This window comes from Scyliorhinus canicula, chromosome 6, assembly GCF_902713615.1.
Source record: "Scyliorhinus canicula chromosome 6, sScyCan1.1, whole genome shotgun sequence".
Classification (NCBI taxonomy): domain Eukaryota; kingdom Metazoa; phylum Chordata; class Chondrichthyes; order Carcharhiniformes; family Scyliorhinidae; genus Scyliorhinus; species Scyliorhinus canicula.
The window spans coordinates 108,698,231-108,713,026 of NC_052151.1; the positions used below are offsets into that span (position 1 = coordinate 108,698,231).

The following is a 14,796-nucleotide window of genomic DNA, read 5'->3' on the forward strand; positions in this document are numbered from 1 at the left end:
CTACACATTGCAGTTGGAATGTTCAGGGTTTACAGGGCACAACAATTCCAGTTGTTACATTAGTACAGCCTGACAGTGCCCTGACTGAGGTTGATAACATCTAGTCATACTCATCCTGATTCAACCGCCTTTGTGAATGTGTGTCCATGCCTGGGGTGGTGTGAGGGTGAGGTGTGCTCAACTACCTGTGATCCTTCAGGATGTGTTTCAGCTGCAAGGGAGGGTCTGGCAATGGAATGCCTGGGATAAGGACAGCCAAAGGGCTTCACAACAACTCCTTAGCTTGGTGATGGAAGGTCACTGTTGCAGGGAAAGGTGCAATCATGTCATTCATCTATTTTTTCACAGACACAAGGAGCAGTGCACAATGGAGGCAGCAGGCCATGTTGTCTTTTCCATGGCTTTGATACAGCAGAGGAGGAGAAAAAGGGCCTGTCACTGTCAGGAAGGGCAAAGGGGAGACTTTCACACTGTGGAACATGGGCCAGTAATAATAATGCTACTAAGTCCCCAGGTTGAGGTCAGTCTTCCAGATGGTGTGATCTGTCACCCTACACCATGGATATGAACATGCAAGTCAGACTACCTTTGCGTGGACAGAGCAAGCTTCAACATGATTATAGTCCAATCATTGATAAGCACTCGTGACCCTGCCTTCGTCTGGAGCTTCACAAGTTCATTTCCAGCATTGCCAAGATATCGGGGAGGGACGCGGCCCAGTCAGTCTCCACACAGCATTTAAGGATTACTTAGTAACTTTGTTGACACTACAGTCCACACAGCGGATATACTGGAGCTTCACTCTCATGCTATTCTGCTCTTCAGTATTTTCAACCTGGCAGACTGAAATGTGTTTCCGAGGAAACCTAAAATACACAAAACTCTGCCATGATCAGAGAATCATGTTGATTGCCCTTCTAAGAGCTAGCACAATGATCATATCAAGGTATACTAACCAGCCATTCAACTATAAACCGGTATCCTCCCATGCAATAGGCTGACATCATGAGGCTGGGCACAATCCTATAATATTGCACAGTCATGGCCATCTAGCAGACATTCCAAGAGTCACCAAACACTAACTAAGGTCTGCATCAGGCAGGTGGAGAGTGGGGATTGAGTAAAGTAACCATAGTCCCAGATGACCATAGTCTGACGTTGATTTAATCTGAGGATCACCAAACCTTAGGCAAGGAACGAGGTTGAGAAGGCGGGCCTTCATGAGTCTTCAGCCAGTACAAGAATTGAATCCACACTGTTGGCCTCACTCTGCATCACAAGCTAGCTAAACCGTGCCCCCCTCACCCCCCCCCCCCCCCTCCCCCAGTGGGTACTAAGGCAGAAGTAATGTTTAGTGTAAACACTGTCCTGAGTTAATCCTGCAGGGCGGTATGAAAGGTTAGGTTTCCTAATGATTATTTAAACTGTAACCCACAACCAAACCTGACATGGAGACCACTGAAGATTGCAATTGTTTGGAACAACCCCAAAATCAGGTCGCCTTTAAAACCAAAACTATCCACAGAGAACAGACTTCAGTACAGCGGCAGGACGATAAAACTTTCCACAATGGAAACTCATTAGGCTACGTTATGTGATTCTCTGTTGCAAGTCTTACATATGCAATGTCCAACCACCATGTTCATTTGGTAACTCACTCTGTTCATGTTGTTCCTGTGGACATAAAGACTGAGCTGAGATTGACCGAGACACTATTCTTAGAGATACGATGGGAGATACTTGATCTCAAACTATCACATGGAAGAGTCGTTCACAACCTGAGACTCTGTGATAGAAAAGGAAATTATATTTACATGTGTGCAAAGTATATACAGTGAGGAAACACCCATGTCATCATTGTGCTCTCAATACTTCTTAACTTTTATCACCCCACCACTACATTTATGTGCATTCCCAACAACTGCAGCAGAAGTGAAGGCAACCTGCTGACTGCTCTGCTCTGACAGAAGATGTCTTCTGAAGGGCTGAGGCTTGAGGTCTGGGGCCTACTACGGTCTCTGGGTCTGAGTTAGGGGCATCCTCCTCAGCCTGACTTGTTGGAGTGGATGAGTCAGGGGCAGAAGGGATTTGAAACAGCTGGGGACCCTTGGAAGGTCCTGTGTGGAAATGCCAGGAGTGTTTGACTGACATATCTCATAGATATGGGTGTCCGTGAGCTTATCGCTGATTCCTAAAGGAGAACAGGCACCTGGAGGAAGATTGAGGTGACCCTTCCCCCTCTCGTCAACCCACTGATGCATCTCACTCATGTCTACAGTGATGGTGTGTAGGTCAGAGCACATGTCCAACATAAACTACTGGACCAGCTTCTCCATGCTGGGCGTCACCCTGCCAATGGTGACCCTGATGTGCTCACATGCTTCAGGCACAACATCAGACAGCATATGGATGGGCCCCTGCATTTTTGTTTCAACTTGGTGATGGCCTCTGATAACCTAGCCTGCTGCCCCCTGCCTGTCTTTGGAGCTCCAACATTTCTCTGAGGGTCGGTTTCAGAGACTCATCAGAGACTCCAGGGACTCCGACTCAGCAGGATCCTGGTCTCCAGCAGTCCTCTGAGAGTCATACATCTTGGCTGTCATTGTTTCCATTTTCAGTGAAGCTATTCCTGTGTTGTGCTCACTAGATAGCGATCCCGGGCCTACTCTGGAACTAAGTGCTACTGAGGTGTGTGTCTCTGCACTGGTGGAGGGTGCAGTTAAACACAGTAATGGGACTCCTATGCTTCCTTGAATCCCTCATACAAGGAGCTCTGCAGCCTGTGGCTGGTGGTGTCCCTCTACCATTCTTGCTGGTGGCTGTAATAGAGAGGAGAGATACTTAGTGATTAGCCAGATAGTCACCTACATTAATAAACACTCACAGTATCTGTGGTGGCTGATGGCTACTGCATGGATCCTCACTGGCTTGTTGGGAGATGCCAACCTCACCTTCAGAACAGGAACTATCTCTGTTTTTGCCAGCCAGCTCTGCTGCTTGATCCTCAAAGGGGGTGAGTTGCATTAACTCTGGGCTTACCCCTCAGATCTAAGATCTCCCCTCGTTGTTGTGGGAGATGTTTTTTCCTGCGTAACGACAGATGGAAAGACTGTGAACAGCACAGGTGTAAAAGCAGATCTTTAGCATGCTGTATGTGCTGAGTGATCACCAGTAGGGTTTGAAGATGCACTTGTGCAAAATGTTATCAGAGATGCTGGTTTAAAGTTTCTATGAGACAATCAGTGGTGATGTCCATTCTGTTGGTGCTGGATGAGATCCCTGTGGGCTGTTGTGCTGATTAGTGGTAATTGTCCCTTTAAGGGTAACACAGCAAAAGAGGGTCACCTGGCTTGGGACCAATTAGGACTGAGAGTGGGTAATCACCCCAGAGGTTGGAGCTCTCTCTTAGGCAGAATACAGGGACTAGGGCAGCCCTGTTGATCTTTGGCCTCTGTACAGTTTTTCTCATTAATAAATTGAAGTGACGAGTGGATGATCCATCTTGGTCTCCTCCAGGGGTCCCCAGAATCACAGATGTCAGTCTTCAGCCAACACGATTCACTTCACGTGATACCAAGAAACGGCTGAAGGCACTGGATACTGCAAAGGCTATGGGTCCTGACAATATTTTGTCAATAATACTGAGACCTGCTCCAGATCTTTCTGCACCCCGAACCAAGCTGCTCCAGTACAGCCACAGCACTAGCATTTACCCAGCAATGTGGAAAAGTGCCTAGGTGTGTCTTGGATAAATCCAACCAGCTAATTACCGCCCTATCAGTCGACTCTCCATCATTAGCAAAATGATGGAAGGAATCATTAACAGAGCTGGCCGCCAGGGTCACTCAGCTCCTGACCTCATTACAGCCTTGCTTCAAACATGGACAAAAGAGCTGAATGCCAGAGGTGAGGTGAGAGTGACTGTCTTTGACATCAAGGCAGCATTTGACCGAGTTTGGCATTAAAGAGCCCTATCTAAACTGGAGTCAATGGGAATCAGGGGGAAAACTCTCCGCTGGTTGGAGTCATACCTGGCACAATGGATGATGGTTGTGGTGGTTGGAGGTCAATCATCTCAACTCCAGGAAATTACTACAGGTGCTCCTTAGGTTAGTGTCCCAGGACTAACCATTTTCAGTTGCTTCATCAATGACCTCCCTTCCATCATAAGGTCAGAAGTGGGGATGTTCGCAAATGACTGCACAATGTTCAGCACAATTCGCAACTCCTCAGTTAATGAAGCAGTTAGTGTCCAAATGGAGCAAGACCAACAGAATTGAGCTTGAGCTGACAAGTGGCAAATTACATTCGTGCCACGCAAGTGCCAGGCAATGACCATCTCCTACAAGAGAGGATCTAACCATCGCCCCTTGACATTCAATGGCATTACCATCACGGAATCCCCCACAATCAACAGCCTGGGGATTACCATAGATCAGAAACTGAACTGCACTAGCCACATTAATACTGTGGCTCCAAGAGCAGATCAAAGGCTAGGAATCCTACAGTGTGTAACTCACCTTCTGACCCCCAAAAGCTGTCTACCATCTACAAGGCATAAGTTAGGAGTGTAATGGGACTGGCCTGGATGACTGCAGCCCCAACAACACTCAAGAAGCTCGACACCATCCAGAACAAAGCAGCCAACTTAATTGTTCCCCCTTCCACAAACATTCAATCCCTCCACCAGAGATGCACAGTAGCAGCTGTGTGTACCATCTACAAGATGCACTGCAGTACCTCGCTAAGGTTCTTCCGATAGCACCTCCCAAACCCACAACCACTACCATCTGGAAGGACAAGAGCAGTAGATACCTGGGAACACCACTACCTGGACGTTCCCCTCCAAGTCACTCATCACCCTGCCCTGGAAATATATCCTTCACTGTCACTGGGACAAAATCCTGGAATTTTCTTCCTTAAAGCACAGTGGGTATACTGACACCTCAAGGACTGCAGCGGTTCAAGAAGGCAACTCACCAACACCTCTGAAGGGCAACTAGGAATGGGCAATAAATACTGGCCTAACCAGCGACGGCCTCATCCCGTAAATTAATAAATTTAAAAAAGAACCTTTCATAGTTTAGTGACCACAGAAGAGTCCAGTAGAAGAGGGGTAAAGGAACTTACTATACTACAAAGTAAACTATATACACAGTACACTCAAGATCCCAGCTGGGACTACTCATATCATAATCAGCTTCCATCTGGGCCGGCTTTTCTGCTAGAGTCTATTACTTCATTGATGGGCCCCCGCCCCTCAGCGGGAAAGCTCGTATTCTATGAGGCTCAAAGGATGCCAATTGGTCCTTCCCTTAGGCCTCATGCAGGTTAAAACAGTGGTTCCAATGAAGTCAGTGAATGTACATCATTACAACTGTAACTGTGTGAATACCTGATAACTTTATTAGAATGTAACAGGGAGTGAGGAGAAACATGACTTACCCTGGCTGAACGGATGAGATCATTCATCTTTTTTTGGCACTGCAGCGAGGTCCTCTTTTAAGGTCCACAAGTGCTGACATTTTTGGTTAGCCTCCTGCTACTATCCCTGGTATAGAGGACGTTCAGGTCATGGACTGCCTTGTGGAGTCTCTCCAGGGAGCCATCGTTGAACTTTGGGGCAGATGGTCTAGATCTTCTTGTCTTTGTCACAACAAATCCTGGGCTATAGAGAGTGAGTGTGTGTGTGGGTGCCTTTTAAATATGGTGCCCAGTCCTTTGACCCCCTGACTTAATGGAGGGGCGGACCCACCACAGCCACCTTAATTCTGCCCCTGTCCATTATCTGAGCTTATCCCCACATTGTGACCAACCCGACGAGACCTTTACCTACCAATCTTTCACCCTGCGCCTCCCATAAGACCACAGACCATAAAACTTGGAGCAAAAGTAGGCCATTCGACCCATTGAATCTGCTCCATTATTCTGGATGATCTGATATGATAATCCTCAACTCCACTTTCCAGCTTTGTCGCCTTCCCGTACCAGCCTCCCTGAACAGGCGCCTGAATGTGGCAACTAGGGGCTTTTCACAGCAACTTCATTTGAAGCCTACTTGTGACAATAAGCGATTTTCATTCATTTCATTTGATTTCCTTGATAACCCTTAATTCACGTACTGATTAAAAATCTGTCTATCTCAGTCTTGAACAAACATAACAATCCAATCCCTACAGCCCTCTATGGTCAAGAATTCCATAGATTCACCACCCTCTAAGAGATAAAATTCCTCCATATCGCAGAATAGAAAGGTTACAGCAAAGAAGAAGGCCATTCGGCTCATCTTGTCTATGCCAGCCCGAGGGCACCCAGGTGCCATTTGCAATCCCACCTTCCTGCATCTGGTCCATAGCCCTGTAGCTTACAGAACTCAAGGTGCAGATCCAGTTATTTTAAAAATAGTTTAGGTTCTCTGCCTCCACGACCAACTCGGGCAGAGAATTTCAGACACCCACTACCCTATGTGCAACAAAGTTCTTCCTCATGCCCCCTTTATCTCTTCCCCATATAATTCTGAACGCCTCAATTAAGTCACCCCTCAGCCTACTTTGTTCCGAGGAAAATAACCCCAACCTAGCCAATCTCTCCTCATAGCCAAACGTTTCCAGCCCTGGCAACATTCTTATAAACCTCCTGCTCTCCCTCTGGAGCAATTATGTCCTTCCTGGAATGCGGTGACTAGAATTGCACATATACACAATCGTATAACATGCTGGTCTAATAATCTGCTGGGGCTGACACTTAATTTGGATGGAGAACGTATTTCCAGTGAGCAGGTCTTTTAAGGAGCATTCAGGAGATGCAAATGAATGCTTAGGTGGTTCCCGACAATGATCCACAGGAAACTCATGCTGCCCTTAACCTATTCCACCCAACGTTTCTATATTTATTTGCCATTAAAAAAGTCTCTGTAAATCTGTATTATGGGTGCTTTGTGTCAGAATCATCACTTGCTGTAACATTTTTCATGGTAACATTTAAAATAGGAAGTTGCACAGAAACTTTGATTGTAGAGAAATAATATGACAGGAGTTAAAAGGGTTATTGGCGTGGTCAGTTCATGAACCATGCAAGTCATTCAAAATGCTTTGTTAAAAAAGATATTAACCCAGTAACGGAAATGTGTGTCCACGGTGAGATACTAAACTAATTTTTACTTAAATCAAAACAATTTAATACTGCACATGGACAGGATTGCACTTTCCTATTTAACTGCTGTTACAAATACATAAAGAGTTTTTACGGATACATAAAGGGCAAAAGAGTGACTAGGGCCTCTTAAGGATAAACAGGGTCATCTATATGCGGATCCACAAGGGATGGGAGAGATCCTGAATGAAAATGTCTCGTCAGTATTTACTGTTGAGAAAGGCACGAATGTTAGGGATATTGGGGAAATAAAAAGTGATGTTTTGAGGAGTGCACATATTACAGAGAAGGAAGTATTAAAGCGCATCAAGATAGATAAATCCCCGGGACCTAATGAAATGTATCCCAGGATGTTGTGGGAGGCGAGGGAGGAAATTGCCGGCCCTCTAGTTGAGATATTTAAATCATCGACAGCCACAGGAGAGGTGCCTGAATATTGGAGGGTAGCAAATGTTGTGCCCTTGTTTAAAAACAAGGGATACATTAGGGATAAGCCCGGGAATTACCCGGGCTTATAATAAGGGATAAGCCCGAGAACTACCGACCGGTGAGTCTTACTTCTGTAGTGGGGAAATTGTTAGAAGGTATTCTGAGGGACAGGATGTACAGGCATTTAGACAGGCAAGGGCTAATTAGGGAAAATCAGCATGGCTTTGTGAGGGGAAAGTCATGTCTCATGAATTTGATTGAGTTTTTTTGAAGGGGTAACCAAGAAGATAGATGAGGGCAGTGCGGTCGATGTTAGCAAGGCCTTTGACAAGGTACCATATGGCAGATTGCTGCAAAAGGTTAAATCTCATGGAATCCAGGGCGAGGTAGCCAATTGGATACAAAATTGGCTTGGTGACCAAAGCCAAAGGGTGGTTGTTGAGAGTGTTTTTTCAAACTGGAGGCCTGTGACCAGCGGTGTGCCTCAGGGATTGGTGCTGGGTCTACTGTTATTTGTGATATATGTAAGTGATTTGGATGAGAATGTAGAAGGCATGGTTAGTAAGTTTGCAGATGACACCATTATTCAGTGTGTCAAAGGTTAGATTCAGTTCCTACATAAGTACCAGAATCCGATACAAACACAATGGGCGCAATTCTCCGCACTCACGACGGTGCGGAGAATAGCGGGGGTCGTAAATTTTTACGGCCACGCTAGTCCGACGCCCTCCCGCTATTCTCCCCCCCCCCCACGCCCAACTCCCGACACGAATCGCTGCTGCCATTTTTTTACGGCCAGCAGCGATTCTCAGCTGGCCGATGGGCCGAATTCCAAGGCCTTTACGGCCGTTTTTACGAACGGCAAACACACCTGGTCTGGCCGTTCGTAAAAACGGCCGTAAAGTCCCGATCTTGGCAACCATGGCACCGATTGGCACGGCAGTACCACGGCCGTGCCAAGGGTGCCATGGGCCCGCGATCGGTGCCCACCGATCGCGAGCAGCGGGTCCGATTCCCGCGCACTCTTTGTCCTTCCGCCGCCCCGCTGTATCACTTCGCGGGGCGGCTGAGGGGCATCCCGGCTCGCGCATGCGCGGGTTTCGCACAAATGCGCGATGACGTCATCCGCGCAGGCGCGGGTTGGAGTCTTCCAATCCGCGCATGCGCGGCTGACGTCATGTGACGCGTCAGCCGTCGCAAACTCTGGCAAGCGGGCTTAACAAAATTCGTTAAGCCCGCGATGCCGGAGTTCACGGCCGCGGCATGCTAGCCCCGACCGGGGACCAGAATCGGTTCCCGGTCGGGGGGGGGCGGAGGCTGGCGTCAAACCCGCCCGGTTTTGACGCCAGCCTTACGATTTCTCCCTGTCTGGGAGAATCGCGCCCAATATTCCCCTGGTTTCCTCCGGGTGCTCTGATTTCCTCCCACAGTCCAAAGATGTGCAGGTTAGGTGGATTGGCCTTGTTAAATTACCCTTCGTGTCCAAAAAGGTTAGCTGGGGTTATTGGGTTATGGGGATAGGGTGGAGGTGCAGGTTTAAGTAGGGTGCTCTTTACAAGGGCCGGTGCAGAGTCGATGGGCCAAATGACCTCCTACTGTACTGTAAATTCTACGATTCTATGACTCCACAAAGATTGGTGGCATATTGGATAGTGAAGAAGGTTAAACAAGATTGCCAGTGGGCTGATGAATGGCAGATGGAGTTTAATTTAGCTAAATGTGAGGTGATGCATTTTGGTAGATCAAATCAGGGCAGGACCTATTCATTAATGGTAGGGAGTTGGGGAGAGTTACAGAACAAAGAGATCTAGGAATTTCAGGTTTGTAGCTCCTTGAAGGTGGAGTCGCAGGTGGACAGGGTGGTGAAGAAGGCATTCAGCATGCTATGTTTTATTGGTCAGAGTATTGAATACAGGAGTTGGGACGTTTTGTTGAAATTGTACAAGATATTGGTAAGACCACACATGGAATACTGTGTTCAGTTCTGGTCACCCTATTATAGGAAGGATATAGTTAAACTAGAAAGGGTGCAGAAGAGATTTATGAGGCTGCTACAAGGACTTGATGGTTTGCATTATAAGCAGAGGCTGGATAGGCTGGGACATTTTTCCCTGGAGCATAGGAGGCTTAGGGGTGATCTATAGTGGTCTATAAAATAATGAGGAGCATCGATAAGGTAGATAGTCGACATCTTTTACCAAAGGTAGAGGAGTCTAGAACTAGAGGGCATAGGTTTAAGGTGAGAAGAGAGAGATACAAAGGAAACCAGAGGGCAAATTTCTTCACACGGAGGCATTTCATTTCATTTAATCTGGAACGAGCTGCCAGAGGCAGTGGTAGAGGCAGGTAAAATGTTGTCCTTTAAAAAGCAGTTAGACAGTTACATGGACAGGGTGGGTGTAGAGGGATATGGGCCAAATGCGGATAAGTGGGATCAGCTTAGTGATACAAACTGGGCGGCATGGACCAGCTGGGCCGAAGGGCTTGTTTCAATGCTGTAAACATCTGTGACTCTATGACTCTATAACTGCCTTTTGAAGCTTTTCAGATCTTTATTGATGGCTAGGCTGGTTTAGCTTAGTGGCTAGACAGCTGGTTTGTGATGCAGAATAACTGCAGGTTCAATTCCTGTACTGGCTGAGGTTATACATGAAGGTCTGTCTTCCCAACTTTGCCCCTCGCTGATGTGTGGTGATCCTCAGGTTAAATTACTACCAGTCAGCTCTCCCCCTCAAAGTGGAAAGCAGCCTATGGTCATCTGGGACTCTGGCGACTTTACCTTGCCTTTATTTTAATGCACCAGCAGGGCCTTAAACCAGAATATTTGTTGCACAGCACTGAAAGGCAAGATTCACCAAAGTAGCAGACAGTTAGAAAAAAACACTTTTAGATTTTACAATTCATTCAGTCACATACCAGCATCTTAAATTCTTTTGCGCGAGTTTGATATAAAGTTGAGGAAGTGTTGCTTAGATCATCTGTAAAGTCCAATTCTGAAATTCTGACAGCGTAGTTCTTCCTCACTGCAAAAAAAAAATCAAATATAGAGAATGTGCAATTGTTTGCTTTAAGATGGTTTGTGTTACTAATGAATTGTGGTTTCTATAATCTAACATCCCACAAAGAACTATGGCTGTAATCTTTCAGAAAAAAAAATGCAACTTTTCACAGATTAGCAAAAATAAAATGATCAAGGTATGAAATGATAAGAATCTTGCTCGTTTTAAACTCTTGCTTGGTTTGAAATTGGGATCATTTGCCCCCAGCTTTTGAGAACTCGCAGTGCTCTTAGGTCTCCAAAAATAGTGTCTCACGAACGTATGTTGCCTTTTGGGGTGAGAAATGCCGGATGCCATACTGGTGAGGGGATTAGCATGTGTGCAGTAAATGACCACTGGAAGTAGCAGGCAGACCATGAATGTCCATCTCCATGGCTTCCTGCCTCTATATCTTTCCTTCTTTCCACTTCCTCCAACAAAACTGCTAGGGAAGACTCTCAAAACCTTGATTCCCACTTTCTCCCATCATGAGCCATTGTTCAGTGTTTCAAAGGTTAGATTCACTTCCTACATGAGTGCCAGAATCCGATACAAACCCAATACTCCTCTTCTTTAAACAGTGCAGGTTAGCTTTAACTGATGCCAGTCACTCTGAATGTTGACCTGCTGCTGAAGATTCCAGTTGTGAACAAATATGATGCATTCCTTTGCCTCCACCTCCATGAACAAGATTTCTGAGGTTTTATAGGTAAGGGTGAAGTCATACCAGCAAACATGGAATTGTGACACTCTGCTTCAGCATAAAGTTGATCTGTAAGCCATCAATATCCTGCCTCACAAAATGTCTAAAAAAACTTTTTACATAATCAATCTTTTTATCACACTGGTTCATTCCTATCCTAGGAATTCCTCTCTTGCACTGGAAACACAGAACCCATGTGATGGTACTGTACAAACTTTGGCCACTATCCACCCAATTCCTTCCCAGTACATTGTAATGGAAAGGGCAGTTGTGATAATATTATGCAGTTTCAGGCCTAAAAATGGGACATTGGCTTCTCTCATGCCACTCACTTTATCAGGGTTGGTGTGAAAATTAGGTTGGAACTTTGTACAATAACGTTTCCTGCTTTCCTATATCTTAGGCATTTTTAAGAGATAGCTGCACTAATGAATGCACTAGCTAGGGTTTTGCAAAATTCCCTAAATTCTAGAATGGCCCTAGCAGTTTAGAAGTTAGCAAATGAAACACTGCTATTCAAAGAAGGTGGGAGTGAGAAAACAAGGAACTACAGGCTAGTTATCTGACATCAGTCATCAGAAAGTCTTAACAAAGCACTCAGTCAAAGCCAACATGGTTTAACGAAAGGGAAATTGGGTTTGACAAATGTATTAGATTTTTTTTAGGATGTAGCTAATAGGGTAGATAAAGGGGAAGTAGTAGCTGTAATATACAGGGATTTCCAAAAGGCATTCGAGAGGGGGCCAGACAAAATGTAAGGGCTCGTCGAGTTAGGAGTAATATATTACCATCGTGAGAATTGGTTAACATACAGGTAGTAAATAGGAGGCATAACTTAGGCACCCTCAAGTTGGGATTTAATGCATTTAGTTTCAGGCTGTGACCAGTAGAGTGCGATAAGTGTTGGGGTCTCAGTTGTTTACAATCCGTATGAATTACTTAAATGAAAAGACAGTGGGCAGGATTCTCCATTTGGGAGACGGTGGGCTGGATTCTCCGATTTTGAGGCTCTGTCTGGAGCATGTATCGTGACTAGTATCATGATCAAAATGTCGGCGCCGTCCCCACACCGATGTTCTGCCCAGTGAGGGCCTAGCAGCCGAACCACGTAAAACCCCTGGCTTTCCCTGCAGATATAGATGGAGAATTGCCGGATCCGTGGCCGTGCATGCAAATGGCAGCGACCTACAGTGGTCGTGCGGTACAACATGGCGCTGGCCGGGCTTCCAGATAGTGGATCCCTGTAACCCCCCCCCCCCCTCGCCACCCCCGGGCGAACCCCCACTAGTCCCCTCAGCTCCGCCGAAGCTCCCCCAGCTAGCGGAATGGCTCCCCTACCCTACTGTGGTGGCACTGGAAACAGTCCGCAGCAGCCACTCGAGGTTGCAAAACCTCAGTTCACAAGTGATCCACACCGTTGGGAAGTTGGCCCATCGGGTCGGAACATAGGGGGAGGGTCTTCAGGTGACCTTCTGAGGGTGATCTAACGGCGTGCGGCGTACTCACTGATGATGCTGTTTTGGAGGGGGCAGAGTATCCGAAAACAGGCGATGCCCCCGATTTCGGCATCAAAAGGGATTCTCTGGCCAATCGCTAAATGCGATTTCAGCGTCGGCAATCGGTGAATCTAGCCCTATGTTCCCCTGCTGGAGCTGAATTGCATCTAATTTACACTCCCATTGGGAGCACAAATCAGGAAGCAAATCCTAATTCTTAATCGTGTAATCTTGGCATAGTGAGGATTACAAGCAATTCTCTTTGGAATCCCACTATTGAGCCACCATTTTGAGCTCCTGGACTAATTCAAACAGAGTTAAGTGTTTTCTGTTATTTTCACGGCTGACCACTTCAAAGTCATTCAACCGGAGATGAATGAAAAACAGTTAAATCTGTTTGAAGTGGTTCAGGAGCTGTCAATCAAAGCTTGATGTTTATAGACATTGTGGTTAGTTTCACAGCTGACCACTGCTAACTTACTCAAATGTGTAGGGAGGTGAATGGAACAATGCTGACAGCTGGGTGTGTGTGGAAGCTGTCAATCACAGCCTAGTAAAATCAATATCAAAGAGAAATAAATGAATGGCTTGCAGATCAAATATCTGAGGTGGTTAAAACCCATCTGACTGTTTTTCCTCTTTTCAGGAATTGACAGGAGCTGTTTGTTGTGCCTGAGCCAGGAGGTGTATTGCCTGGGTGTTAAAGCAGTTTTCATTGCATCTGTTTGAACTGCTTTCTAGCATCGGACAGAGGTCTCTCTTATGATGGGGGGGGGGGGGGGGGGGGGGGGGGGGGGGGTGGTGTCTGTGGGGGGTCTCTTTAACTAGGGGTCTCTGTGGAGTGTCTCTTTATTTAGGTGGTCTCTGAGGGGGTCTCTTCATTTAGGGGATCCTTGGGGGTCTCTTTATTTAGGTGGTCTCTGTGGAGGATCCCTTCATTTAGGAGGTCCCTGGGAAGGTCCCTTTAATTCGGGGGTCTCTGATGGGGGGGTGGGGCGGTGGATGGGTATGGTGGTGATGGAGTGGGTAGGTCTTGTGTTGTAGGGGGGAGGGTGGCCCTCCAATTTACATTGGAGGTAACTCCCTTAAAGAGTTACCCTCTTGGCACACCGCAAGGTCTATTGTGTCAGGTACACAGTTGTCAAGAGCAGCAGCAATTCTTGCCCATGTGGTTCCCTTTCCAGAGGACAGGAGGATCATGGGTGCCTGGAGAATGGTGCCCAGCCAGATAATGAGATGCAAATGTTCCTAATTACCCATTTACATTCTCCCGCTGCCGCAGGGCACAAACGTCAATCCCGACACCAGCAGGCGTCCAAAGCATTGGAAATAGCTTGTCTCCCCTCGCCAATTCCATTTTATCCCCGACACTGTATTCTCTGCCGGGTCAGGAACTCCACTACTGGCGACATGGAAAATCCAGCCCAGTGTCAGGAAAACCCAAGAAATTGTAACAGATTTTTTGGGTAATATTCTAGTCATATGTTTTAACTGTTAGGAATGTGTAAATGGTATTTGAAGCAAGAGACAGGTTCATTGTGAGAATTTAAACTGATAATAAGAAGTGAGTTTGATAGGGTAATGAGCCGAGGAGAACTTCAAACAGATGTTTACATAAGTGTAATTTGGTAAGGATGTTTACAAAATAAAAGTAGATTTGGTTCAAAAGAGGATATATAGAGGGTATCAAAGAAAGATTTCTTGGTATGGATAGGGTGAGTTTTACTTTTCTTTTAATTCCTAAAAGCTACAATAAAGAAACAAGTTTAATTCACTCTGGGAGATTTCTAAAGAGACTGGCTGAGACATTGGACAGATCAAAGAGAAGGAACATATTTAAGGAGATACTGAAACCGATGGGGGGCTGTTTTAGATCTCAGCAGACAGCAGGGTTAACTGGTCTTTTCCCAGCAAGCAGAGTGAACAACGCCAGATAAAAAGCTGCTGCTAACCTCAGAGGACACACAGTGAAATTAAA

General features: G+C 46.2%; 1 protein-coding gene across 1 annotated transcript in view; it reads right to left on the reverse strand.

Annotated features, from left to right (window-relative positions):
- Nucleotides 1-14,796, reverse strand: part of LOC119967932 (adhesion G-protein coupled receptor F1-like) — a gene marked incomplete at its 5' end in the record, with an annotated part of 102,243 nt that overhangs the window by 65,483 nt on the left and 21,964 nt on the right. The window contains one exon of the mRNA XM_038801028.1: nt 10,498-10,604. Within this exon, the coding sequence (XP_038656956.1) occupies nt 10,498-10,604 (107 nt within the window). The remainder of the gene's footprint in view (nt 1-10,497; nt 10,605-14,796) is intronic.